At 38.9% G+C, this 26,143-nt stretch overlaps 1 protein-coding gene across 1 annotated transcript in view; it reads left to right on the top strand.

Annotated features, from left to right (window-relative positions):
* Window positions 1–7,230: 7,230 nt before the first annotated feature.
* The window catches only part of LOC126214937 (uncharacterized), a 212,629-nt gene continuing 193,716 nt past the window's right edge, over window positions 7,231–26,143 (top strand). The window contains exons 1-2 of the mRNA XM_049941575.1: window positions 7,231–8,344; window positions 8,424–8,460. Coding sequence (XP_049797532.1) covers window positions 7,380–8,344; window positions 8,424–8,460 — 1,002 coding nt within the window. The 5' untranslated portion in view covers window positions 7,231–7,379. The remainder of the gene's footprint in view (window positions 8,345–8,423; window positions 8,461–26,143) is intronic.

Raw genomic sequence — 26,143 nt, 5'->3', positions numbered from 1 at the left:
TCATACATAAAAAGCCACAACACAAGGTGGTGTGGGAAACATCTCAGTATAAAAGGCCCAATATAGGCAAAATACAAACAACAGTAAGTGAAGATAGCTGAGTGATTTTATAATTGGTGGCCACATTGGAAAACCTGGAAATGAAGATCTGAAGCGACTGTACAAAGTTGAGGACGTCGTCTCATTTTTCAGAGGGCACATTGATTCAGATAATTGGAGAGTGTTTATTCCCGAGAAGAATGAGGATGACTTAATTTTGTGCACGCACATCACTTGGGGACATTTTGGAGTATAAAAATGTGCTCAAAAGATTCAAGCATATTGCTACTTCCCAAATATTAGCAGGAAGTACGGAGGAGGAACAAAAAATGCAATTATTGTATCAAGGACCATTTGTGATAGCAAAAATACCTCATCCATGGACTTATGTTTTCAAGAATGTGAAGAAAGATAAGGTAAAAGGAATGTATCATCATTTAATGAAAGAATTTCACAAGGACTGAAGATTCTGAAGATATGATTCATCTCAGTATTGATTAGATAGTTATACAATGAAACTATGAATCATATTAAGAATATTTTCTTTCTTTTTGCTGTTTAGTAGTAAGTTTTTCTTTTCAGGCATCATGTTCAAGATGTATATAGACATTATGTATTCGTTTTTCAATGTAGAAATGAGTTTTCTAAGTAAATAATTTGATGATTTCTTCAGAAAAGAAGTGATTTCATGGATTATTTTTTTGCCACCAATGTTTTTAAGAACAGAAGGCAAATCTGATTGCTATGCAACAGAGCCCCAACGAGTATTTCTCCACAACGTTGATTAACACTTTCAGCTTCAATACAGCATCTGCAGCAGCTGGAGCAGATCGCCATAACAATGGAAGCGTATAGTGTGAAAGCAGTTTCACCCATCGCCCTGCGTCCCACCAACGATGTCTGTATTCACTACAACAGAACACACACTGACAATCACTCATACATATAAAGCCACAACACAAGGTGGTGTGGAAAACATCTCAGTATAAAAGGCTCAGCATAGGCAACACACAACAGTAAGTGAAGATATCTGAGTAATTTTATAACACCTGGAGAAGATGTTGTCATTGTAGACCACTGAAATGTTGAAGCAATTGGTTATGAATGGAGTCTGGGCCAGGGGCCATATCTACACATCTACATCTACAAGTCTACACGTGGGAAGAAGAAAGTGTGGAAAGAAGTTCCCATTCAGTAAAAGGTTCATTGTAAGATTCTGACTGACAAGGGGTAAAACATAAGACGGAAGCCTCGACCCGCTGTTTCTGGTGAAGGAAAGCATCCGGATAGGAGGTTAATGCTGATGCCGTTGCAAAATGGATTGCAAGATGTTCCCCGAGAATCAATGGGTCCGTGCAAAGGCCATTGGGGAGGGCAAGGCTCGGGAGGATAGACTGCCGATGGCAAGCTTTGAGGTAACGAAGTGTAGCCCTTACCCGTGACATAGGGACAGTAGAACCGAGGGAAGAAACAAAGCGTTCCCAACACACCTGTTTTCTCCGTCTGATTAAATAACGAGCCATGGCGTGAAGGCGTTTAAAGGTAATAAGATTGGCAGCAGATGGATGCTTCTTAAGGTGTTGCAAAGCTCAACAGCAATCACAGATGGCAATGGCAGTACTCCACCACCAGACTTGCCGGCAGCGGAATGATCCAGACGAGTGTGGGATAGCAAGGCTAGCAGCTCGAACAATCGCATCTGACACGTCATGTAGGATGTCTTCAATACAACCTGACAAAGAGGAAGAAGAAACGACCTGGGCAGTATATAGAGGTCAATAGGCGCGTTGGAAAGACTAACAAGGTAACCTGTCCATTGCGGAGAGGGAAGGGAGCGAGAGAATCAATCGGAAGTGATCACTATCGCAAAGGTCGTGTGGCGACCAATATAATGAAGGGAGGTGGTGAGGGGGAAGAAAGAGAAAGCTCAATGGCAGAAAAGGTACCATGACCGGCACTGAAATGGGTAGGGGAGCCATCATTAAGAATGCACAAGTTGTGGTCTGCAAGAACCTTGTCTATGAGAAGACCCTGACTGGATAGAAATGCAAAGCCCCACAAGGGATGATGAGCATTAAAATCCCCGAGGAGTAAGAAGGGAGGAGGAAGTTACTGAAGAAGGGCAGTTAAGGCAGCAGGTGTAAGAGTCCTGTCAGGAGGACACAAAGTAGTAAATGAGTTTTGCTATTTTGGGAGCAAAATAACTAATGATGGTCAAAGTAAAGAGGATGTAAAATGTAGACTGGCAATGGCAAGGAAAGCAATTCTGAAGAAGAGAAATTTGTTAACATCAAGTATAGACTTAGTGTCAGGAAGTTGTTTCTGAAAGTATTTGTATGGAGTGTAGCCATGTATGGAAGTGAAACATGGACGATAAATAGTTTAGACAAGAATAGAATAGAAGCTTTTGAAATGTGGTGCTACAGAAAAATGCTGAAGATTAGATGGGTAGATAACATAACTAATGAGGAGGTATTGAATAGAATTGGGGAGAAGAGGAGTTTGTGGCACAACTTAACTAGAAGAATGGATCAATTGGTAGGACATGTTCTGAGGCATCAAGGGACCATCAATTTAGTATTGGAGGGCAGCGAGGAGGATAAAAATCATAGAGGGAGACCAAGAGATGAACACACTGCAGATTCAGAAAGATGTAGGTTGCAGTAGGCACTGGGAGATGATGAAGCTTGCACAGGACAGAGTAGCATGGAGAGCTGCATCAAACCAGTCTCTGGACTGAAGACGACGACGACGACGACGACAACATGTGACTGAATGCAACGTTCTTACTATTTTTAACAATATCGGACCAAAAGAAGAATGGTTCCATGAGGAAGAAATGCCATGTTTTGACAAAAATTATTCAAAGCATAGAGACACAAAAATAAACCTGAAACTAACAGACAAGAGCACGAATTATTTGACAAGTAAATCACTTCCAGCTGTGTAGAGCTTTTATTGACAAGAACAACTGGTTTCATGATACCAAATCACATCCTCTGATGTGCACATGTCACTAAAACATTACTTCCATACGATGGGAAGAAGGGGCGGGGGATTCCATATTATCTAAATAAAATTTTGTTACTCACATCAAGCACGGGATTATGAATCCAATTCAACCACAAAAATATGTTAATGAAATGTTAATACAATATCAGGTAGCAGCGGACAGTATCCCTCTAACTGCCTCATCATAAAGGGATTAATGTTTTGTGGCATATCTATATCTGAGGATGTGACTATGTCACAAAACCAGTCATGTTCTGGTAAATAAAGGTTAATATACAGCTGGAAGTTATTTCTTTGTCAAGCGTGGTTAACTTCAGCTGCGGCTGCCCACCATTATTTGCACAGGGTTTTTGTGTTGGGGCTAAACAAAATATCCTACATTCCTAACACTACAGAGAAACCAAAGCAAAACTCTAGCAAGCAAAATCCACAGTTCTTAATAAATATAGCCAGAACAAGTGAACCCTGTGATATAAACACACAAGTCTGCAAGAAGTCAGAAACAGAAATTTCATTTAGCCTACATAGCTCAAACAAAAGTCCATGATGCCAAGAAACAAAACTAACTTATGCTGCTATTATCGAAAACCTAAGCTGACCAAAACAACTAGATCAAACTGCATGGTACCAACTGATCGTACTCCATTATTAACTTCAACTAGTAACACAATCTAAGGATACACAAAAACCACATTAACATCAAATTTGATACAAGTGCACACACAAACCATATGTATTACAATAAAAAAGGAAACATAAAAAATTACATACCAACCAAAGTCAGCTGACAAAAAGAACAAACACAAAACAATCCTCACAATAAAAAAACTAAAGCCATTAATGCCACTCATTTTTTTCCAAACCATACCCTCCATAAACTACAACCCACCCAGCAATACGATCCAACACAATACTGAAACAAAAGTACAAATGTCAAGAATTAAATCTCATACCTTCAAAACAAATAAAGGAAACGCAATACAGACAAACAAAATAATCTAATATAATCCCAGCCCAACCTTTGTATATTCCCACAGAAATATATATAAAACATCCCCCCCCCCCCAAATTAAAAAATAAATAAATAAATAAATAAAAACTGTCATCACCCACAAATTTAACTTACGTTTTGTATATCAATCTTTCCAAAAGCCTTCAACAAACTATGGAAAGAAAAAGTATCTGAGAAATTCTTCCTCCAGCAGTGCTCATCTAAATGAGACTGCAAGGTGATAGAGTGCATCTTCCCCTCCCTATCACAGATTTAGCTGCCCCTTAAATCTTTCTCCACTGTATTTGTGCAAGCCCCCATTTGATACTTTTAACCCCCCACCCCCAGTCTCTAAATACCTACTACGTAATAACGAATCCGAGACAATCATAGACCTCTTCTAATACATTCCTCAATTAATCCACCCAATACCCGTTTCTGTTTAAACAAACTAAAAAACCACGTCAGAACACCTTCGCAAATGGCGACATCACTTGCCATGCCCCCCCCCCCTCTCCTACCGTCCCATACTCTTACTATACTATGAAAAAATCTGCCTACAAAAAGAGAAACAATCCAACACAGTATGATTACTAATCATATCTCAGGAGCAAGAAACCCAGCTGATTAGCGATGACAAATATAATACATAAACAACACAATATCACGAGTGGTCACCCTCCATTTCTTGATACAGGAAGACCTACAATTAGAGTGTCCTTTGGCAAGATCCCTACATATACTCATCTCCGGTCTGACACACAACAGCTTTCAGCAATCAACCCACTGCACTGCAAAGCCTATACAGTTGTATCCATGTCATTGCCCTCCCCCACATTACAACAATGAAATTGAGTTCCTTTAAAAACCATTTTTAAAGGGCTTTCATGATATATATATAATTAGACAACATTGTACATTCATTTTTAATGAAAAACAATTATTGAATTATTTAAATTTTGAAAAACTGTATTTTTAAAATTCTCAAAAAAATTGAAAGATACTGTTTTCCTCTTCATATCCTGAAAGTTTACACTTGGGATGAGCATGGGATTAGTATCAAAAGTAATTTTATGTTTAAGCTGGTGCTGTAAAACAACTTCAAAAATTAATTTATTTTGAATATTATGCCTACTTCTCATCAGCTACATATTATTGTCCAGCTAAATGTGAACATAAAAATGAAATAGCTTTCAATAGAAAAAAATAATAAAATATTTGCCTTATCAGGGCTGAATTAAAAAGTACAAGTTGCATATCTCAAAAAAATATATACAATTGAGAATACCAGAGGTAGGCCTACATACATAAATCCTTGTTCCATACGTCACGAATACGACATTTCGTAATGACATGGAAATAAGTTAGTTATTAGTTCCTGTTATTTGTTTAGATGAACCATATCAGTCCAATTGATCACGCTTCTGGCCAATCAGTTTGTTGCACATCATGATTTCTGCATGGGTAATGTACGTGTTCACCCTGTAGCAGATTGAGGATTCACGATTGTCTTTAGATCCCTGCTGCTTATGGAAAGAATGTCTGCATGACTAGGGAATAATCCCTGCAAGAAGATCCTTAACAGCTGCAGTGGTTAGACACAGTAGTATCATGCACCTAGTGCAATCAATCACATTACATGATTTTGTAAATATCTCTACGGCCACACATTGATGTTGCCGGAGCTCCATAGACTGCTTATCAAACCTTTCTAGACATCTGACTATAGAGATAAGTCTGTCACCATAACCTCTCTTTTGGGGATGGAGAGGGAGCACTATGACCAGGAACAGGATGAAAATCAACCTCTACAAAGATTAAAGTAGTAATATTTGTACAGAATAGAGTTAGATACATACATAAAGCTGTACTCAATGTACAAGAGCACAATAAATGTTGTATACATGATGTGGTGGAGTGCGAGACCGAACTAAAGAGCTTCTTGTTGGACAACTACTCCACTGAAAAGTATCTACAGAGAAACTCTAATATTTAACGATTTAGGTTAGTTTATAATCAGAACTAGCGTTGTAACACAATAAAGGAAAGTCACTTCACTGTATTGCGCTTGGACTAATTAAATCCATATTACACACAACACGCCCCATGGGGTACACAAAAAACGACTAACGACGTGAAATCATTAAGCTATTAATTAATATTTTGATTCCAAAAACAATTACCATCACGTGCTCATCTTCAAAATAATTTTAAATAGCAGTTGTACTGGAATGAATTTATTACTCATACAATTTAGAATGCCTTTGAGCACTGTAGCTTCTCCCGTTTTCCTGCAAAGGAGTATTTACGTACTGTCACAAACTGTAATTTGTTATACGAGACTCTTACGTTGGTAGAAGCAAATACACATGTAGCCTTAAATTATGAGTCGTTTACGGATATACTATCACTAACAATGACCAACATAACAAATGCGGCAACTCAGCTGTTAATTTCATTATTTCAGGTATTTGTCAAAAGTGTGATGGCAGTAGAAACAAGGCTCCTTCAACTTCTCTGCAGACCAACTCTGTGACTGGACCCACACTGAAAAACTATTACTTGATACTAACCGCAACTGCAAACTGAAATCATCTTCTATGTTGTCATCGTCCCAATTGTCTTCCCATACGCTTATATCCTCATCGTCCTCGTCTTTCCCTGTCCAATCTGGAATAAAAATTTAACAACTAGTTTGGAAGCATTAATACTAAAATATTTCGAATTTAATTTTGTCAGTCATTACCTTCAGCGGGAAACTCTTCAAATTCGTCATCTTCTTCTAGAAGACCCAAATCAACTTTGCTTTTATCTGACATTATTCACTGCTACCTAAATTACAATTTGCATACAATAACACAACGGCAACGAAAAATCACAACTCACTCTCAATCTGATCTGAGTAGGGAGTACTAAACACTAATGACTAAACAGCGTGAGATGCATCGACCATTCGACCGGAACAGGTCTTCGAGGTAAAGAATTGTTCTGAAAGAAACCGTCGAAGTGAAAACTAGTAATGGAAACCTATTTGCATTCATATTCGAAAATTGTAAAATTACATAATTTTCAAATTAAGTAATTTATTATCAAATGATCCGTACATGAAAAGGCTGCTATTTTGCGACTGAGGTACCAACTTTACCTGAAGTGGCTCTGTTGTTCCCATGGAGGTACCTCCATGGTTGTTCCACGGTTGTACTCAGAACTTCTTTGGCAAATATGAATGTGTCATAATCTCTGAATTGAGCTGCCAAGCAGAAGTGTCGTTTGTTTACCGCGTGTGGGATTTTGTGATATGTTGTGAAAGCCTTTGTTGATGTTATTGTGATTGAAAATGACTAAAATGAAACCAAAGAAAGTTACTACAGCAAATCCCCCAGCAGCGTCTACCCCCCCGCCAATAGCAAATCTCAGCACGTTCAATTTATGTAAATTAATAAAGTTATTAAACAGAAAAAAACTATTCGCTGTCAAATGGCTTCAGAGAATAGGCATGCTGAACAGAGAAACAGCGTGTGATAATTGCGGAAGGCCGATGACACTGGTTTACCGACAGAATTGCACCGGCTCCAGATCTGACAAGTATGAGTGGGAGTGCAATAAATGTCGAATGTGTAGTAAGTCCCTAAGAAATGGCACTGTTTTCCAATCTAGTAAATTGTCACTTCAGAAAATTACGATTCTGATGTATTTTTGGGCACATGATTTTCCACCATGCGTTGCTCAGAGAGAACTTTCGATTGCTGTACGGACTGTTAATAAGTGGTATCTATTGTGTCAGGAGGCCTGCATGGATGCGCTCATCAGAAATACTTCTAAGCTTGGAGGAGAAGGACGCAACCTAGAAGTTGTAGAGGGCAAACTTGGGAAGAGGGCAGTAGATAATTACAGGACGCCAGCAGAGCACCCTGTCATTGGCGTTATTGATGTTGACAATGGTAGCTGCTTTTTGCAGGTGGTGATAGGTAACACAAAGGCTACACTGATAACTTTGCTGAAAGAGAGAATTGCAAATGGGACTACACTTCACTCAAAAAGCTGGAGGCTTCGTGAATGCTATAGTGATGATAAATTCTGTAAAGTTGTCAAGAATCACAAACTTACTCTCAGTAATGAAGAAGGAAACACCTTTCAAAAACTTCATGCTAAAGTGTGTAAATCAGGAGATAATGTGGGCACAGAGTTGTCATTTGATCCATTATTGTGCGCTGCCATTTACAAGAATGCCATGAAAAATGAAGAATTTTTCTTTGTGAAATTTCTCGGAGAACTAGGAACCCTATATCGTGATGGCATTCGGTAAGCAAAATAGAGGATGGAACTTGCATATGTGACATGAGATGTCAACATAAGCTCTAAGAAATATTTTTAATTTCAGATATGAGATGATGAGCCAGTTGGAGCATACTGATTCGGTAAGTAATAACAACAGATTGCAACTTTTTAATGGTCAAAAGCTGACATTAGTAATTAGTAAGATACCAAAATTTCTCTAGTGGAAATGTGATAGTTGAAAAGTGTACTGTTTAGTCTCTCAGTTTTTATAGATGTATGTGAATGGACTTTTGTTATGTGTAGCACAAATATACAAAAAAGGGTCATATTCTTACAAAGTGTAGTTCATCTATTTGAAGCCGTTATTGTTCCTGCACAATCAAAAACTAGTTTTCATAATAGAAAAAGCGTTGTAATTTAACTGCTTAGTCTTCTGTGGCCAGAGTCAATTGACATTAACAGTTTTCTGATTAATCGGATCAGCACAGCTAATGCACACCAGTAGACCCAGACAAAAAGGCCACTGTAACCATTGCCAAATCTTTGGTTTGTCCAGTATAGTTTTTTTTTTTTTTCATTGGGGTCATTCCATGTAAGTTCAACCAGGAGCTCCAGCTCATATTCTCAGTTTTGACTGAAATTCAGTACACTAATTCTACCATGTATAGATCACTCGTGTACAAAGTATTAGTTTCCCTTGCCAATTAGTTCCAGAATTATGACTTGTGAAAGAAGGTTGCATGACCCAGAAATTGCAACCAGCATCTGGCAGTCTATCTTCAGACCCAACTTCAGGTATTAATAACTTTGGAACTATTCCACACAGTCCAGTGAAATTTTTACAATCCAGTAACATCCATTTAGAGAACACACTCCATGAATCAAAACACCAACAACATATTTCTGAGGAAAATTAGAAATTCCAAAATGTGATTTAAAAAATGTAATACGTTAAAAGGTACATATTGTAGGTGTACTCTTTGCCAAATATAATTCACTCAAAAAGAGCATAAATTTTTTGTGGTAAGCTTAATGTGGCCTAAACATACGCAGAACTCATCATGCCCATATCAGTCACAAAAAATGAGTTACATGCACACGAAAATACAAAAATTCGAAAAATTACCTGAAAAACATGGATTTGCGAAGTGTGGTAGCACAAAAGGGACAAGTGGTATCCAAACCAAATTTCACACACTGTGTAAGTAGACCATAATGATATATATCTCAAAATTTCAGCATGTTATTGCAGACATTTGTGTACAATGGAAGTTGACAGATATATTTGGTGATGTGGCCATTGTTCCACAACACAATTTTGTAAAAACATATCATAAACTGTTCTGCCTCTTCTTATCCTCTCCCACAACTGTATAATCACTAAGCAACAACATATGGATAGATTAACACAACCTATCATTAATGTTTACTGCACCTTAACTGCTAAAAACCAGTTGATTGTGCTTCGAACAGAAGTTCTCCACACTTTAGCTACTGTACTCTGTACATTGAGTGGCAAATTGTACTGTCTTCCTGACACTGTGGTAGGAACTGGAACTGTTGTAAGAATATGTTCGAGAGGAATCCAACACCTGTCTGCCAAACGTGGCCAATGAAATGATCTCGCTGGTCCTATGAAGTTCACAAATACACCACCTTCTGCTTCACAGCACTCTGCAACACATCCTAAGTACCATTTGTCATCATAAACAGCAATAACATAGCAACCTGGTTGTATGTTGCTGCTTTTGCTTCTGAATCCTGAGTCAGACACACTGTGAAGACACATGTTGTGCATGGACCTATAGTTATAACCGGACACTCTGCTCATCTGCACATTGTCAGAGTTCGTTGGAGAGAAGTGATGACGGAGCCTTGTGCCTGCAACAGTTTTAACGTGTTCTAGTCTGCTTTTTAGCAACTCTTCGACTGATTTCACCTCATCTTTCGAAACATAGAATGATTGTATGCCAGAGAAATTTTTCTGCACCCAAGTAAATAATTGAAAAGGTGTTAGAATGTGACCTTCTGTAAGGTGCTGCAGACTAGCTTGTGATGCCATGCGTTTAATGGTAGCACCAATACCATCACAGACCGATGACCGTAGCAGTCTGGTCCCTTTAATCCCACAAACCAACCAATACCATCACATACATTTTTGCCATGACTTGGTGCGAAAAAATTCCATTCTGCGTGAATCTGAAAATCATGGTAATGCATGCATAAATTTTTAAGATTTTTACAGTTTTTGTACTGACTAGCTGCCCCATCACTGAAGTATTTCCCAAAATGAACGTGAGGCAGCTTGTTTTTCACATATTCCATGACAGTGCGAATGTGGGCATGAACTGCAATGGTGGTGACAGACACATCACCTGATCATCTCTACAGTAAATTGCAAATGGCTGGAGAGTTGCTTGACTGTTGTCCCAATGATATTCTCGGATGGCATCTTGAACTATAAATGCATAATTTTCAGAAAAATCTACTATTACTATAATTTCATCTTGTTTCAAATTATCCTTACAAAACTGGAGATAAGCCGATTGTGATGTTGCTGTGAAGCTGTATGTGGTCAGTTTGTTCGTTTCTTGACATCACATTTCAACAAAATCTTCCACTGTACTTTGCTTTGTTTCAAGACTTGTGCGATCCATGTGTGTCCATTGTTTATAAGAAACAAGTTCATCGTCATCTATAAGGAGTTCACCGTACAGTTTGTTATTCATGTGTTCTGCAAGATTTGCCTTACCGGGACACTTTTCACACCTGTGTATCATGCACTGGTAGCAACTGATGTCACACACTAGCAGCTTCATTGCACCTTTGTAATCCAGACCAGAATCATTTATAGCAGCAAACATCAGCTTAGCATTTTGATGGGTCTCACATACAGAAACATTGTGTGTGCCCCTTGCACTTACAGGCACAACCCATTTTGGCCGAAGACTGAAAAAAGATGATATACCTACTTTGGTATTGGGATACTTTTCCTTGAATTCTACATATAGTTCTGATATGTTTCATAGCAACAGTCTCTTTTGCATGTGTACATGTACATTTCCCATTTTCACCATTACATAGTCTTTTTTTCCAGGTATTATTCGGCTGTAGTCATTATTTTCATAAAACTCCGACACTGGCATCTTTATTTCTGAACTCAATTGCTTACCCTGAGCCTGCTGAAGTTGTGGAAGCACACCTTGGGTTGCTTTTATTTTCCTAGCTTACTTTACCATACATGTAGAAACATTGAATTCCTTTGCAGTGTAGTCAGTAGAGCAGCTGGAAGGTGCAAGGGTAAGAGTAGCTACTTTTTTCTGGCGTGTGGATATGGCACATTTTTCTTTCAAATCATGCACAATTTTGTCCAAATCAGAGCATTTTTGGTATGATTTCTGTTCCTTTGGAGCAGATAGTTCTTCCTCTTCTGCCATTAGTGAGTCAGCTATTTTGTGCTTTAATTCCATTTGAGCTTCTTGTAGTTTTCTTCTACCATAGCTGGGCCTGTCTCTTTTCCCAACTTTGTGTGTCTTCGTGGGAGACAAACCAAGAGCAGTCACTGAAGTATTTAATTGCTCATCCGCTGTGGTAGGTGTGTAGGTGGCTGATACTCTTCCTCACTGTCATGTAAATTATCAGAATATTCTTCACTTTTTAGCAGTGTAATACACCTGTAACATAACTTTTGTCCTGGTTTCATGTAAAGTCCCATGCACTGATTCACTTTCAATACTGATTTTATATGAATTTCTCTGAGGCTACACTTCACTGTCTTGTTATGAATCCTAAATGGATCGACCGAGCGAGGTGGCGCAGTGGTTAGACACTGGACTCGCATTCGGGAGGACGACGGTTCAATCCCGCGTCCGGCCATCCTGATTTAGGTTTTCCGTGATTTCCCTAAATCGCTCCAGGCAAATGCCGGGATGGTTCCTTTCAAAGGGCACGGCCGACTTCCTTCCCCGTCCTTCCCTAATCCGATGAGACCGATGACCTTGCTGTCTGGTCTCCTTCCCCAAACCAACCAACCAACCTAAATGGATCAAAACAACTTCTTTGTAGGAAAGAATGCTTATCCAGAAACACTTTCATATGATGATAACAAACACTAAAGTTTCCTGGAACTGTACTTCTTGTGCCTACAGGGTGTATCCCGGATCTCCATAGCAACAAATCTTGGTCCGATCAATCCAGATCACACAGTACAAAGCGAATGCCACATTTTGTTCCATATGTTTTATGACATTCAGATGCTTGTGCTCTACCAATACTGCAACTTGTTTGAACAAAAGCACCACTAGTACACTCTTCTGCCTCCATACTGACTTTCCACAACAGTACTGACCAGTCTGAACTAGAATCTTTAAAACACAAGTAACCTGTAATTGTTGCTTGTTTCCTTTGTTGTTCCTGCCTAACAATGACTCATTCTGTCTCTGAAAACTACCATTGTTTAACTTTCTGTTGCCTAATGGTTCCCAACAATTGCTGCAGCTTTATCTGAAACAAGCTGTCTGCATCATCACTATTACTTGCTAAATCGTGTTAAAAGAAACGTAACCAAATACATCTGTCAAATTTTATTGTACACAAATGCCTTGCAATAACCTAAGTTGAAATTTGGCTTGGATATCACTTGTCCCTTTTGTGCTACCACACTTAGAAAATCCATGTTTTTCAGGTAATTTTTCGAATTTTTGTATTTTCGTATGCATGTAACTCTGTTTCTGTGTCTGATATGGGGAAGATGAGTTCTGCGCGTGTTTAGGCCACATTAAGCTTACCACAAAAAATTTATGCTCTTTTTGAGTGAATTATATTTGGCAAAGAGGGCACCTACAATATGTTCCTTTTAACATATTACATTTTTTAAATCACATTTTGGAATTTTTTATTTTCCTCAGAAATATGTTGTTGGTGTTTAAATTCATGGAGTGTGTTCTCTAAATGGATGTTACTGGGTTGTAAAAATTTCACTGGATTGTGTGGAATAGTTCCAAAGTTATTAAGACCTGGAGTTGGGTCTGGAGATAGATTGCCAGATGCGGGTTGCAATTTCTGGGTCACGCCACCTTCTTTCACAAGCCATAATTCTGGAACTCATAGGCAGGGGAACTTAAAATGTTGTACATGAGTTTCCACACTTGGTAGCATTGGTGTGCTAAATTTCAGCCAAATCTGAGACTATCTGCTGGAACATTTTCTCAAATTGGTTGAATTGACATGGAATGACCCATTGTGATGTGATACAATACTCAGAAAACTGTTATGTCAATTGTTGTAACTGTTTTGATATCTCATTGTGAGATGTAGTGACAAATAGATTTATTTTGTTGTGGATATAGTAAATAGAGCTTGGTTTGGTATCTATTTAGCTGTAACTATATATGTAATATTCTGTGTTGCCAGTATTATCTAGTTTTGGAAAGTAGTCTCGAGTAAAATACACATTTTTGTTTCTAAGTAAATAAGTATTGCATACTTGTTTCAGTTTGAGTGTAGGGTCCTTGATTTTTGGTAACTGTAAGCAGATAAACCCTAGACAAATTTAAACATTGTGTTGTCTGTAGAGTGTATTTCAAAAAGAAAAAGGTTAATAGTATGAGACAGTCTAAAAGAAAAATGTTTATGAAATAAACACTGAGGCAATTTATGTTTTCGTTTCATTCCCTTGCACCATGGTGTGAGTGACACATGATATGTTCATCCCAAATCTCATCAGAAGCCCAGAGATTAATAAAGAGAATAAAAATCATGGTGATATGATATGCTCCAACACTGAATGATAAAAATACACTATAGTATTTTTAAAAAAATTAAACAATGAGTAGCAAAAGAGGAAAGTGATATTATGATCCATTTGCAGGTACAGTTGCAGCATTCATCTATAGTGGTTTAAGAATCCCACACAGAATCCCATCAACATTGTTTGATAAGGTTGTTAAATTGCTCATAATGAATTACATTTACCATAACACAGTGGAATAGTTCTAGAACAGATGTGCCTGGATAACAGGAGTTTCTCAGAAGAAAAGCTTTCAACTTTTCTTTGAAAAGCTGCAATTATCTGCTATCACTCTTCAGCCCTTGTGGAAACATCTACTCTATACTCTGCAAACCACAGTAAAGTGCGTGGTACAGGGTATGTCCCATTGTACCAGTTATGAGGATTGTTTCCCATTCCATTCATGTATGGAGTGTGGGAAGAATTATTGTTCGAATGCCTCTGTGTGTGCAGTAACTGTTCTATGTGAGCAATACATAGGGAGTTCCCAGAATGAGATTTTCACTCTGCAGCGGAGTGTGCACTGATATGAAACTTCCCGGCAAATTAAAACTCTGTGCCGGACTGAGACTCGAACTCGGGATCTTTGCCTTTCGCGGGCAAGTGCTCTACCATCTGAGCTACCCGAGCATGACTCACGACTTGTCCTCACAGCTTCAATTCTGCCAGTACCTCGTCTCCTACCTTCCAAACTTCACAAGTTGTGACTTGTGCTCGGGTAGCTCAGATGGTAGAGCACTTGCGCGCGAAAGGCAAAGGTCTCGAGTTCGCGTCTCGATCCGGCACACAGTTTTAATTTGCCACAAAGTTTCACACAGGAAGTTTTAGTATATTCATAGAGTCATCATTTAAAGCTGGTTCTTGAAATTTTGATAATAGACTTTCTCAGGATAGCTTACATCTATCTTCAAGAGTCTTCCAATGCAGTTCATGCAGTATCTTTGTGACACTCTCCTATGGATCAGACAAACCTGTGATCTTTTGTGCTGTCCTCCTCTTTATATGTTCAATATCCCCTGCTAGTCCTATGTGGCATGGATCCCACACACGTGAGCAGTACGAACAGCAAGGGTCCCAACACACTTCCTAGGGGCACAGCCAAAGTTACTTCTATATCTGACAATGACTCTGCATCCAAGGTAACATACTATGTGCTCTGTACCAAAAAGTCCTCAATCCAGTCAAAAATTTCACTTGATACCCCATATGATCATACTTTTGATAATAAGTGTAGGTGTGGTACTGAGTCAAATGCTTTTTGGAAATCAAGAAGTACTGCATCTACCTGACTGCCTTGATCCATAACTTCCAGTATATGTCATGTGAGGAAAGTGCAAGTAGGGTTTCACATGATCAGTGTTTTCGGAATCCTTTCTTGTTGGCATTGAGGAGGTCTTTCTGTTCAAGATACCTCATTATGTTTGAGATCAGAATATGTTCTAAGATTCTACAACAAATTGATGTCAAGGGTAGTTTTGTGGATCACTTCTACAACCCTTCTTGATGACATGTGTGACCTCTGCGTTTTTCCAAGAACTGGGCATATGTTTTTGTTCAAGGGATGTACAATAGATTATAGTTAGCCCCCCCCCCCCCTTCTAACTCACACACAGATTCAATATAGAATATGATAGGGATTCCTTCGAGCCCTGGAACTTGTTCAGTTTTAATGAATTCAGCTGTTTCTCAACACTACTGACACTAGTGCTTATTTCATTTATCTTTTCAGTGGTATGAGGATTAAATTAGGACAATTCCCCTGGCATTTCCTTTGTAAAGGAACATTTGGAAACAGAGTTAGCATTTTAACTTTTGCTTTGCTATCTTCAATTTGTGTTCCTGTGTCATTCGCTAAGGACTGGACACTTGGGTGCCACTAACATACGACCAGAATTTCGTTGGGTTTTGTGATATATCATTTAACAATATTCTGCTACAGTAGTTATTAAAGGCATCATGCATTGCTTTCTTGACAGCCAAATGCATTTCAGTTAGTATCTCTCTATAGTCCCACGCTTTGTTTTACTCCTACTATCCAGTCGTCTCTGTTTCATTAGAACTTTCTTTACTGTGACTGTATACTATGGAGGATCCCTTCCATTATGAACTGTTCTGCTGGATACATATCTATCAAGTGCATACTCTGCAAACCACCTTGAGGTATGTGGCAGAGGGTACATCCCATTGTACCAGTTATTAGGGTTTCTTCCTTTCCATTCACATGTGGTGCATGGGAAGAATGATTGTTTGAATGCCTCTGCACGTGCAGTAATTATTCTAATATTATCCTCATGATCCCTATGTGAGCAATATATAGGGGTTGCATTACATGACATTAATACTTGTTCCTTAGATCATGAATACATTTTGTAATGATGTGGAACATGTCAGTTTAATGTTCGATACATGTGTACTGCATATCAAATAGAGTCTTGTCGCTTATTACTTCTGAAATTACAAATCCTAATCGTACCCTCCATATACATTTATGAAATTATAATCTTCCCACACAGCAGACAAAAATTATTTGAGGAGAATCATTTTAACCGTACATATAACACAAGAAATAAAAATAATTTTATGCTACCACACACCAGTTGAAATTATATTCACGGACTCCACAGTATATGGGGATGACAATATACGACAAGTTAATGGTAAAAAACATATTTAATATGAAGCCAGAAATTTTAAAAATGAGGGTACAGCAGATTCTGTGGGAGAAATGCTACTATTCAATAGATCAATTCATAGAGGATGAAATGATAATTTGAGCAATGTGTAATTAAGCTTTAGATTTTATTGTATGTATATGTAACCAAATTGTATTATTATTATTATTATTATTATTATTATTATGCTGTTTGTTAACATCAGCTATTCTTTGTTCATGGTGAAATTTTACCACAATTTGACATGATTTCTGTACCTGAATCATATGATTTAGGCTATGTACACTACGAGACAAATAAACCACAATTCACACCCTTTCTTCTAGTGTGGTTGCTGTGCATTATGCTATTATTTTAGAATTGCAATGGGTTATTAATAACAAATTTCAGAAGTGAATATATGTATTGTGGAGGTACTGTGCATATCCCAAGTTCCTTAAATAAATGTCTGTAAGGTGATCTTGTGTGGGCTCCAGTATTATTCTCAATACATGCTTTTGTGCAATGAATACTTTTTCTCTTAACAAAGATTTACCCCAAAATATGACACTGTATGAAAGCTGTGGATGAAAATAGGCATAGTGGGCTAATTTACTGATCTGTTTATCACAAAAATTTGCTGTATCCTTAATAGCATAAGAAGCTTAACCCAACCGTTTCAGCAGATCATCAGTGTATTTCTTCCAATTCAATTTCTCATCAATGCACACATCCAAAAATTTTCAATATTCTGCTGAAAGTCCATTTGCAGAGAACTAAATAATTTTCGGAATGACATTATTTACAATTTCCTCAGCTAACTCTTGTTCGTTGGGTGTGATTGCTCTACTTTTATAATCAGCAAAAAGAACTGGCTTTGCATCTTCATGAATGAAGAGTGGAAAGCCATTAATATCTAGAACAGTTTCGTGATTCACTCAGTCAAAAGCCTTTGAGTGATCACAAAATATCCCAGTGGGTGAGGGTTGGTTATTCAGAGCATTTAATATTTGATCAGCGAAAGCATACATACTATTTTCTGTTGAAAAGCCATTCCAAAAACCAAACTGACATTTTGTTAGTACTTCATTTTTCTAATATGTGAAGCTACTCTTGAACACATTACTTTTTCGAGAATTTTGGATAAAGCTGTCAGAAGTGATATTGGGCAGCAGTTGTTAGCATCAGACCTATCCCCTTTTTTATGCGATGGTTTAACAATAGCATTTCAGTCTATCTGCAAAAATGCCCAGTTTCAGTGAGCTACTAGTATACTCCTAGAGCAACAATTTAAAGCCGGTTCTTGAAATTCGGTTAGTAGACTATCCCAGGGTAGTTTATGTCTATCTTCAAGAGTCTGCCAGTTCAGTTTCTTCAGTATATCTGACACTCTCCCATGGATCAAGCTAACCTGTGACCGTTCACACTACCCTTTTCCGTACACGTTCCTTTTCTGTATATGTTCAGTACCCCCTGTTAGCCCTATTTGGTACGAGTCCCGCACCCTCGAGCAATATTCTAGAATGGGTCACACAAGTGTTTTGAAAACAATCTCCTTTGTTGACTGCTTGCACTTCCATAGTATTCTGCCAATAAACTGAAGTCTACCAACTGCTTTACTCATGACTGAAACTATGTGATTATTCCATTTCATATCCCTACAAAGGTATTTCTATGAATTGGCTGATTCCAACAGTGACTCATTGATATTATAGCTATAGGACACTACATTTTTTCAATTTGTGAAGTGCAAAATTTTACATTTCCAAACATTTAGAGCAATTTGCCAATCTCTGCACTATGTTGAAATCTTGTAAAGATCTGACTGAATATTTATGCAGCTTCTTTCATATAGTACTTCATTATAGATAACTGCATCATCTGCAGAAAGCCTTATTTTACTATTAATATTGTTTGCAAGGTTATTAATATACAATTTGGACAGCAAAGGTCCCAAGACACTTCCCTGGGGCACATCAAAAGTTACTTCTACATCTGATTTGGACATCTCAGTGTGGTCAGGTCTATTTGTTGCCATGAGATGCAATATATTTCCATTGTGAGTGTGGTTCCTTTGTTATTTTCAGAGAAGGCATTTAGTAATGTTTCACAGGATGCCTTATCACACCCACCATGTTTCAGATATGTATATGGTTATGTACCGCACACTTATGAAACAATAGCTAAGAATGTGTTTGTAACATAAAGATTATTAGTCAGTGTTGTGTTAGCATGAAAGGTGCTGTTCCTTTTAAATGTCATATTGTGAAGCACAAATCTCAAATGCAGCATCATGCACAGCAATTTAACAGAATCCCCTTTTCATTCATTCATTTTAACACACAGTGTTCCATAAATCCTGCGCTGAAACAGAGATTTCAGGAATAACGAACAAACCAGATTACATATTGACCAGCAGAAACTACCACTGTTGCCTGCTTCTGTGTAGTACAGTAACAGCAAAATATGATTAGCATTATTTTACTCTGATTGATAATTAATTTGTTGGCCTCCATTTCTATGGATTTTCAGCATGTTGGGTTGTATGCTTATCCTGTCCCTGTTCATAGAAAAACTTGACCTGGATATATATGTATTTACAATTTAAAATGGTTTGTGTGCTATTGCGGAAAATACAGTTTTTTCTGTCTGTATGACTTGAAAATGGCTTCAGATATCCAAAACTAGTTGTAAATTAAATTAAAAAATTGGATCTTGCGACTTTGGCTGTTTGTATATCAAACTTCACAACTCTGTTGGCTGTATGCACACCTCTGTCCACATTTAACCCACTAACTGCCAACAGTGCAATACTTACATTTCCACAGCTGTCATCCCTCCCACACCAAAAAAATCCCTCCTTTGCACCTTATCCATACATGGACAGTGTGTTATAATAATAAAAAACAGATACATACATGATTGAAAAAAATTTAAGGATAATACAATTGCGTTATTAGAAATGTTCTGCTTGTACGAATTTAGGCTATTCGGACTTCCTCTCTTACATTTCAATTGTAGATGCTGGCAGCCGACTTCAAGGACACCTGTGCATGTCAAAAAATGAAGAAAATCCTCCTTACTTGGCTCCACTTCACTTCAATTAAAAAAATACTTAATACTGGTGTTAAATCTTCTCGTATTCATACACACATCGAATACATAACACTTGTAATACTTCATACTTAAGCAATACATCTTAACCATCCTTCCACACACGAGAGAGTGTGAAAACAAAATCATGTACAAAGAAAAATGAATGATGTTTTTTATTTATTTATTTTTCATTTGTCTGCACCTTACCGTGCATTCGTAATTAATGTCTTTTCCGATGCTTATGGTCGATTGCTGTTTCCTTTTTTTTTTCTTAAATGTATTTTAACCTTACCATATTTGGGGGGGGGGGGATGTCTTTCACCATGTACCTACACAACAGCTATCTGCAGTGTTAAGAACTCTCTCACCCGATACACTGAAGTTTTCACAAAGGTCTTCACAGACAAGTACTGCCCTCCTGAACCTGGTCCACAAACAGATTTCCCCTCCCATATCTTCACACACCGCCAATTCTCCCATCAACCCCAAGGATCAGCTGCAAAGGAATACAGCCAGTGTCACCCCACACTGGAGCAACTAAACCATATCCTTTGTCAGGGCTTTGACTATCTCTCATTGTACGATGAAATGAGGGGCGTCCTACCCGAGATCCTTCCCACACTTCCTATAGTGGTGGTCTGTCACCTACCTGACCTACTACCATCCTAGTCCACTCTTACGCCAGCTCCTCTCCCAGCTGTTTGCCACAGGTAACATATCCTTCTGGAAGACCAAGGTGTGAGACCTGCCCAATCCACCCACCCAGCACTTCCTACTGTAGTCCTGTCAAAGCCTTATCCTACGCCATCACAGGCCAGGCCACCAGTGAAAGCAGCCATTTTATATTCCAACCCTGCTGCAGACACTGTACTGCTTTTTATATCAGTATTACTGTCAGTCAGCTGTCCGCCAGGATAAGGGCATCCATTTGATAGTTTGTCAAGGAGGTAGGGAGGCATATGCTAGATCTGGTCTTGTGGTAAATTTTTAATATTTTGGAAGATGAATGGCAAGTGGCAATTTGTAAGTAGTCATAAAGAAGTTCCCAGTTCCCACCCTATTAAAAATCTTTGTAATACTCACTTTTAAATCATCTCTGACTACACTATATTTTTTCCTTTCCTTGAGAGTGGGGGGAGGGGGGGAGGAGGAGGAGGAGGAGGAGGAGGAGGTGGTGGTGGTGTCGTCCTTGCCCCTGGGGATGGGGGATGGGCTCTCTTGCACCAGGATGAATAGCCACCAGCAAATGGTTACTGAGAGCAAAATTGGCCACCCAGTTACACAACATGTCACTATGTGCAGCATGCTCAGTTTGAAAGGTTGCTTCGCAACCTGGGGGCATCTCAATCCTTCCTTCCACCACCAGCTTCTCTGAACTACTCAGATGGGGTTATCCTTGCAACACTTTCTTTGCTTCTGATCATCCTAGCCCCAACCTACAGTAACCTATGTCCCCACACCATACAATAGTTTGTCCTTTCTCTCTCCTGCCACCTCCTCACAGATTCACTTCCTGATGCTACTCCATACCCCAGCAGCCGCTCCTGCCACCTCTCCCTCATTGATAACTGACAAACTGGCTTCCTCCCGCCACATGGCTGGGCAGTCATCCCCAATCCATCTCCTGCCCCCCCCCCCTCTCTCTCCCTCTCTAACCACCCCACCCAACACAACCCCCACACGAAAAAAGAATTACTCCAAAAGCTAGCAAGTTATCTTTGTTTATGTGTGAGACTATCAATGATGCTATGCTTGTGGTTTTCAGTGAGTGGCCTCCTTAATCCAAAAGTATTTGCATATTGATACATATGTTAATTACTTCCAGATTATCTTTTATACACATTGTTGTTGTGGTCCTAAGACTGGTTTGATGCTACTCTATGCTAGTCTATCCTGTGTAAGCGTTTTCATCTCTGTGTAACTACTGCCATTTGCATCCATCTGAACATACTTAACAGCATTCAAGCATTCATCTTCCTAAACAAACCGAGCAGGGTGGCACATTCAGGAGGACGTCGGCTCAAATTCACATCTGGCCATCTAGTTTTAAGTTTTCTAATCTTTGTTCAGTATTGTTCTATTGCACTACATTTCATTCTCTACTTGTATGAACTTCTTATTGTCCTCATTTCACTTCCAGACAAGACTGCACTCCGGACAAATACCTTAAAAAATGTGTTCCAAACTCTTAAATTGATATTACGTGTTAGCAAATTTCTCTTATTTAGAAATGCCTTTCTTGCTCTTGGCAGTATGTGATTTTTTGTTCCAAATAGCAAAACTTGTCTATTACTTTTAGTGACTCATTTCCTAATCTAATTCCCTCAGCATCATCTGATTTAGTATGAAATGCTCGAAATTCCCACCATTAGCTCTAACACAAGTTTCTAAATGCCACATCGTGAAGTGACTTACTCATATCTGCTGAAATCCTTCTTAAACATGCTGGCGAAGAATGTCAGAATTCACAATAGGTCTTGAAGACTCTATATCCTTTAAATCCCCCCCCCCCCCAAAAAAAAGAAAAAATTCTAGTGGAATGAGATCAACAGAGCCAGAAGACCAAGATGTAGCTGCCCATTTCAATTAATTTGGGAAACACTGATTTAAAATTTTTCGTACTTCGAGAGCAAAATGGGGTGCTGTCTCCATCATGCATGAACCACATGTAGTGATATAAGTATATTAGAATGTCTTCCAGCAAAACATTTCAATGTTCCATTGAAAACTCACTGTATGATGTTCCAGTCAGTGTTTCATGGAAAATGGAAAGTGCAATTAATCTTTCACCAGTTGTGGCAGCCTATAGATTAATGTTAAACTGTTGTTGATTTCGCGTTTCAAAAATTTCAGAATGATTCTCATCTGCCCATATGTGAGTGTTGTGAAAATTCTGCACTCCATTCCTGGTGAACTTTGCTTCATCTGTGAATAGTGTGTAAGACAGAAAGCATTGGTTCTGAACGCACATCCCTTGTAACCAAGTAGAAAGAGCTTTTCTGTATTACAAATGTGTTTCAGTAAGATCTTGTGTTGTTTGGAGATGGTAGGGGTAAAGGAGTTGCTCTCGCAACACTTACCACTCAGTGACATGGCACATGCTCAGTTTCTGGTATTTCTGTAGTGCTGCCTCCATTGTGGTCCTAAGTATAATGAAGCATTCTAGATTGCAAATCAAGTGTTCTAACTCTATTTGATCTTCCACAGTGAAATGACCTTTTACTGAAAATAGTCTGTTTTCTTAAGACATACCTGTATTTTAGAAGAAAACTCAGTCATCAGTTGTACTATATTTTCATTTTGCTACACCACTTTCTACAGATTAATTTGTCATCTGCAGATGTCTACACAATTAGGACTATTATAAATCTTCAGACTTTGGCTATACATTTAGTATAAGACATGTATTACATGTTCATGTGTTTTTTTGAAACATTTCATTGTTCGGTAAATGTCTATTAGGAAATATTTCATTCAGTAAATGTCTATTAGGAAATATTTCAGGCAAATGTTTGGCTTCAGGTGCATTGTGATTTGTGACTCCACATATCAGGTGCCTGTTTGTCATGTGCTGATTACATTTTAGCCACAAATGTACAGTACAAACTGGTCCAATAAAAATACGGCCAAGCAGGCATCACATTCGTGACGGAAAGTGAGACACAGTGAGTCACTCTTTAGCTGAAGTTGCTAACACACTCTTGTTCAATGGCACCTCTTTCAGAAACAGCCAATTTGATTTGTAGCAGGGGATCAGTGTTCAGTATACACTAAACACTAGTCCAATAAGTACTGTAGAAAAGCTTCCACTACTGATTGTGTTCTCTGTACTAAAAGGATTTGTCTATTCACTAGTATTATCACAAGGTAAGTATAAAAGCCTTCGACTTAGTGCTTCCCAAAACAAACAGCATTGTAGATGATAAATGCCTGTAAAATCAAGCTGGAAATTTGAAAACAAAAAAGACGGAAACAAAGCAAATGTGTGGTAACAAATATGTGTGTGCATATGTTTGTATGAACAGTTTTGCTTCTTTTATGTCTTCTGTCCATTCCCCAGAGGTTTCTCACATATTATTTAAGAACCTGGCAAAATCAGTATCTGTCTAATACAAATAATGGAGTTACATGGAATTTACATTGCTGAAAACAAGTATTCTTATAAACTGTAGTAGTGGTAATGAGATATGCTTCTACATCTACATCTACATTTGTACTCCGTAAGCCACCCAATGGTGTGTGGTGGAGGGCATTTTACGTGCTACTGTCATTACCTCCCTTTCCTGTTCCAGTCGCGTATGGTTCACGGGAAGAACGACTGCCGGAAAGCCTCCGTGCACGCTCGAATCTCTCTAATTTTACATTCGTGATCTCCTCAGGAGGTATAAGCAGGGGGAAGCCATATATTTGATACCTCATCCAGAAATGCACCCTCTCGAAACCTGTACAGCAAGCTACACGCCGATGCAGAGCGCCTCTCTTGCACGGATTCCACACTGATGAGCAATACTCAAGTATAGGTTGAGCGAGTGTTTCGTAAGCCACCTCCTTTGTTGACGGACTACATTTTCTAAGGACTCTGCCAATGAATCTCAACCTGGTACCCGTCTCTCCAACAATTAATTTTATATGATCATTCCACTAAAATCATTCCGTACGCATACTCCCAGATATTTTACAGAAATAACTGCTACCAGTGTTTGTTCCGCTATCATATAATCATACAATAAAGGATCCTTCTTTCTATGTATTCGCAAGACATTACATTTGTCTATGTTAAGGGTCATTTGCCACTCCCTGCACCAAGTGCCTATCCGCTGCAGATCTTCCTGCATTTCACTGCAATTCTCTAATTCTGCAACTTCTCTGTATACTACAGAATCATCCGCAAAAAAATGCATGGAACTTCGGACACTATCTACTAGGTCATTTATATATATTGTGAAAAGCAATGGTCCCATAACACTCCCCTGTGTCATGCCAGACGTTACTTTAACACCTGTGGACATCTCTCCATTGAGAACAACATGCTGTGTTCTGTTTGCTAAAAACTCTTCAATCCAGGCACACAGCTGATCTGATATTCTGTAGGCTCTTACTTTGTTTATCAGGCGACAGTGTGGAACTGTATCGAATGCTTCTACTTTGTATTAAAATATTAGGGGATTTTTAATTTCCTGCCTGATGTCCACTAACAAACTGTTACAGGCTTTTGCGTCAGAATGTAAAACTCCATTTTGAACCTTGGTTTCATTGATGGTTGCTCAAGTTTCTTTAATTGATGCCCCACACAATACTGCCCATAAGCAGCTGGAAGCTGTATTGGCCACAGTCTTCAGGTTTTACACTGCTGCTCTGGGTTGCTGCACCATTGGGATATCTGGGATGAATGCTCTAGCACTTCTGGAGTATAGCATCACCTGGGATCCCTGACACCACTACATCTTCTGATTTGCATGTCCCAGCCAGTCCCTGGCGGTCAATGGCGAACAGTGGTGGGACAGTAAATCTCTGGGCAGAAGGTGAAAGTGGGTACCGGCCGCACAGCTGTCCCCTAGCATCTTAAAAACAGATTTGAGGTACTGTCTGTTACAGAAATTATGTCTGAGCCTGTACAGGCTGCCTCACCTGTTGGGACTGGCCGACCTTCCGGAGAGGTCTGAACAAACGCAGAGAGAGAGATTGCCTATCATTGGAAGCTTCAGTGTTTCTCGAGTGACGGAGCTACTCAGAAAAATACCACACAGGTCAGAAAAGAAGGCCAGTGTCACTCCGTTTGCCTGACAGGGGGTCTCGTCAGTTGAGTGTACTAGGTACAACCAGCTGCAAATTGTGGCTCTTGTAGGCACGGATGGCGCTTGCTGCCTGGATGAGTTGATGAAGAGATCTAGCCTCATCCGTAGGATGGAAGCAGAGCTATCATTTTGCAGCGCAGTTCCCATAACCCATCGTGGTCCTCAGGTTTGAAGCAGAATGGATGGTCTAAGGCTAAGCATCTGCTGGAACTGTATTCGACTGTTAGCCGTATATGACTGCACGCAGCTAACTAATTGGTCCGTACCCACTGCACACAATCAAGCCAGCCCCACATGACTGTACACTGCCAGCTGACAGACGAATCCCAATTAAATGGGATTGGTCGGACATAGTCTTTTGTAGCAGATGCAAGCGAATGCTTGCTTGTGCTTGTGTCTGGCTGTCTTGTGCACTTAATTACCAACTATGGATGTAGAGAAACTTGTGGATGAGAGTTGGTCACCATGCAATATCCAAGACAAGATATATCTC

Source organism: Schistocerca nitens, chromosome 12, assembly GCF_023898315.1.
Source record: "Schistocerca nitens isolate TAMUIC-IGC-003100 chromosome 12, iqSchNite1.1, whole genome shotgun sequence".
NCBI lineage: Eukaryota > Metazoa > Arthropoda > Insecta > Orthoptera > Acrididae > Schistocerca > Schistocerca nitens.
The sequence above is the reverse complement of the archived record's forward strand: the minus strand, read 5'-3'. Positions and strand labels throughout refer to the sequence as shown.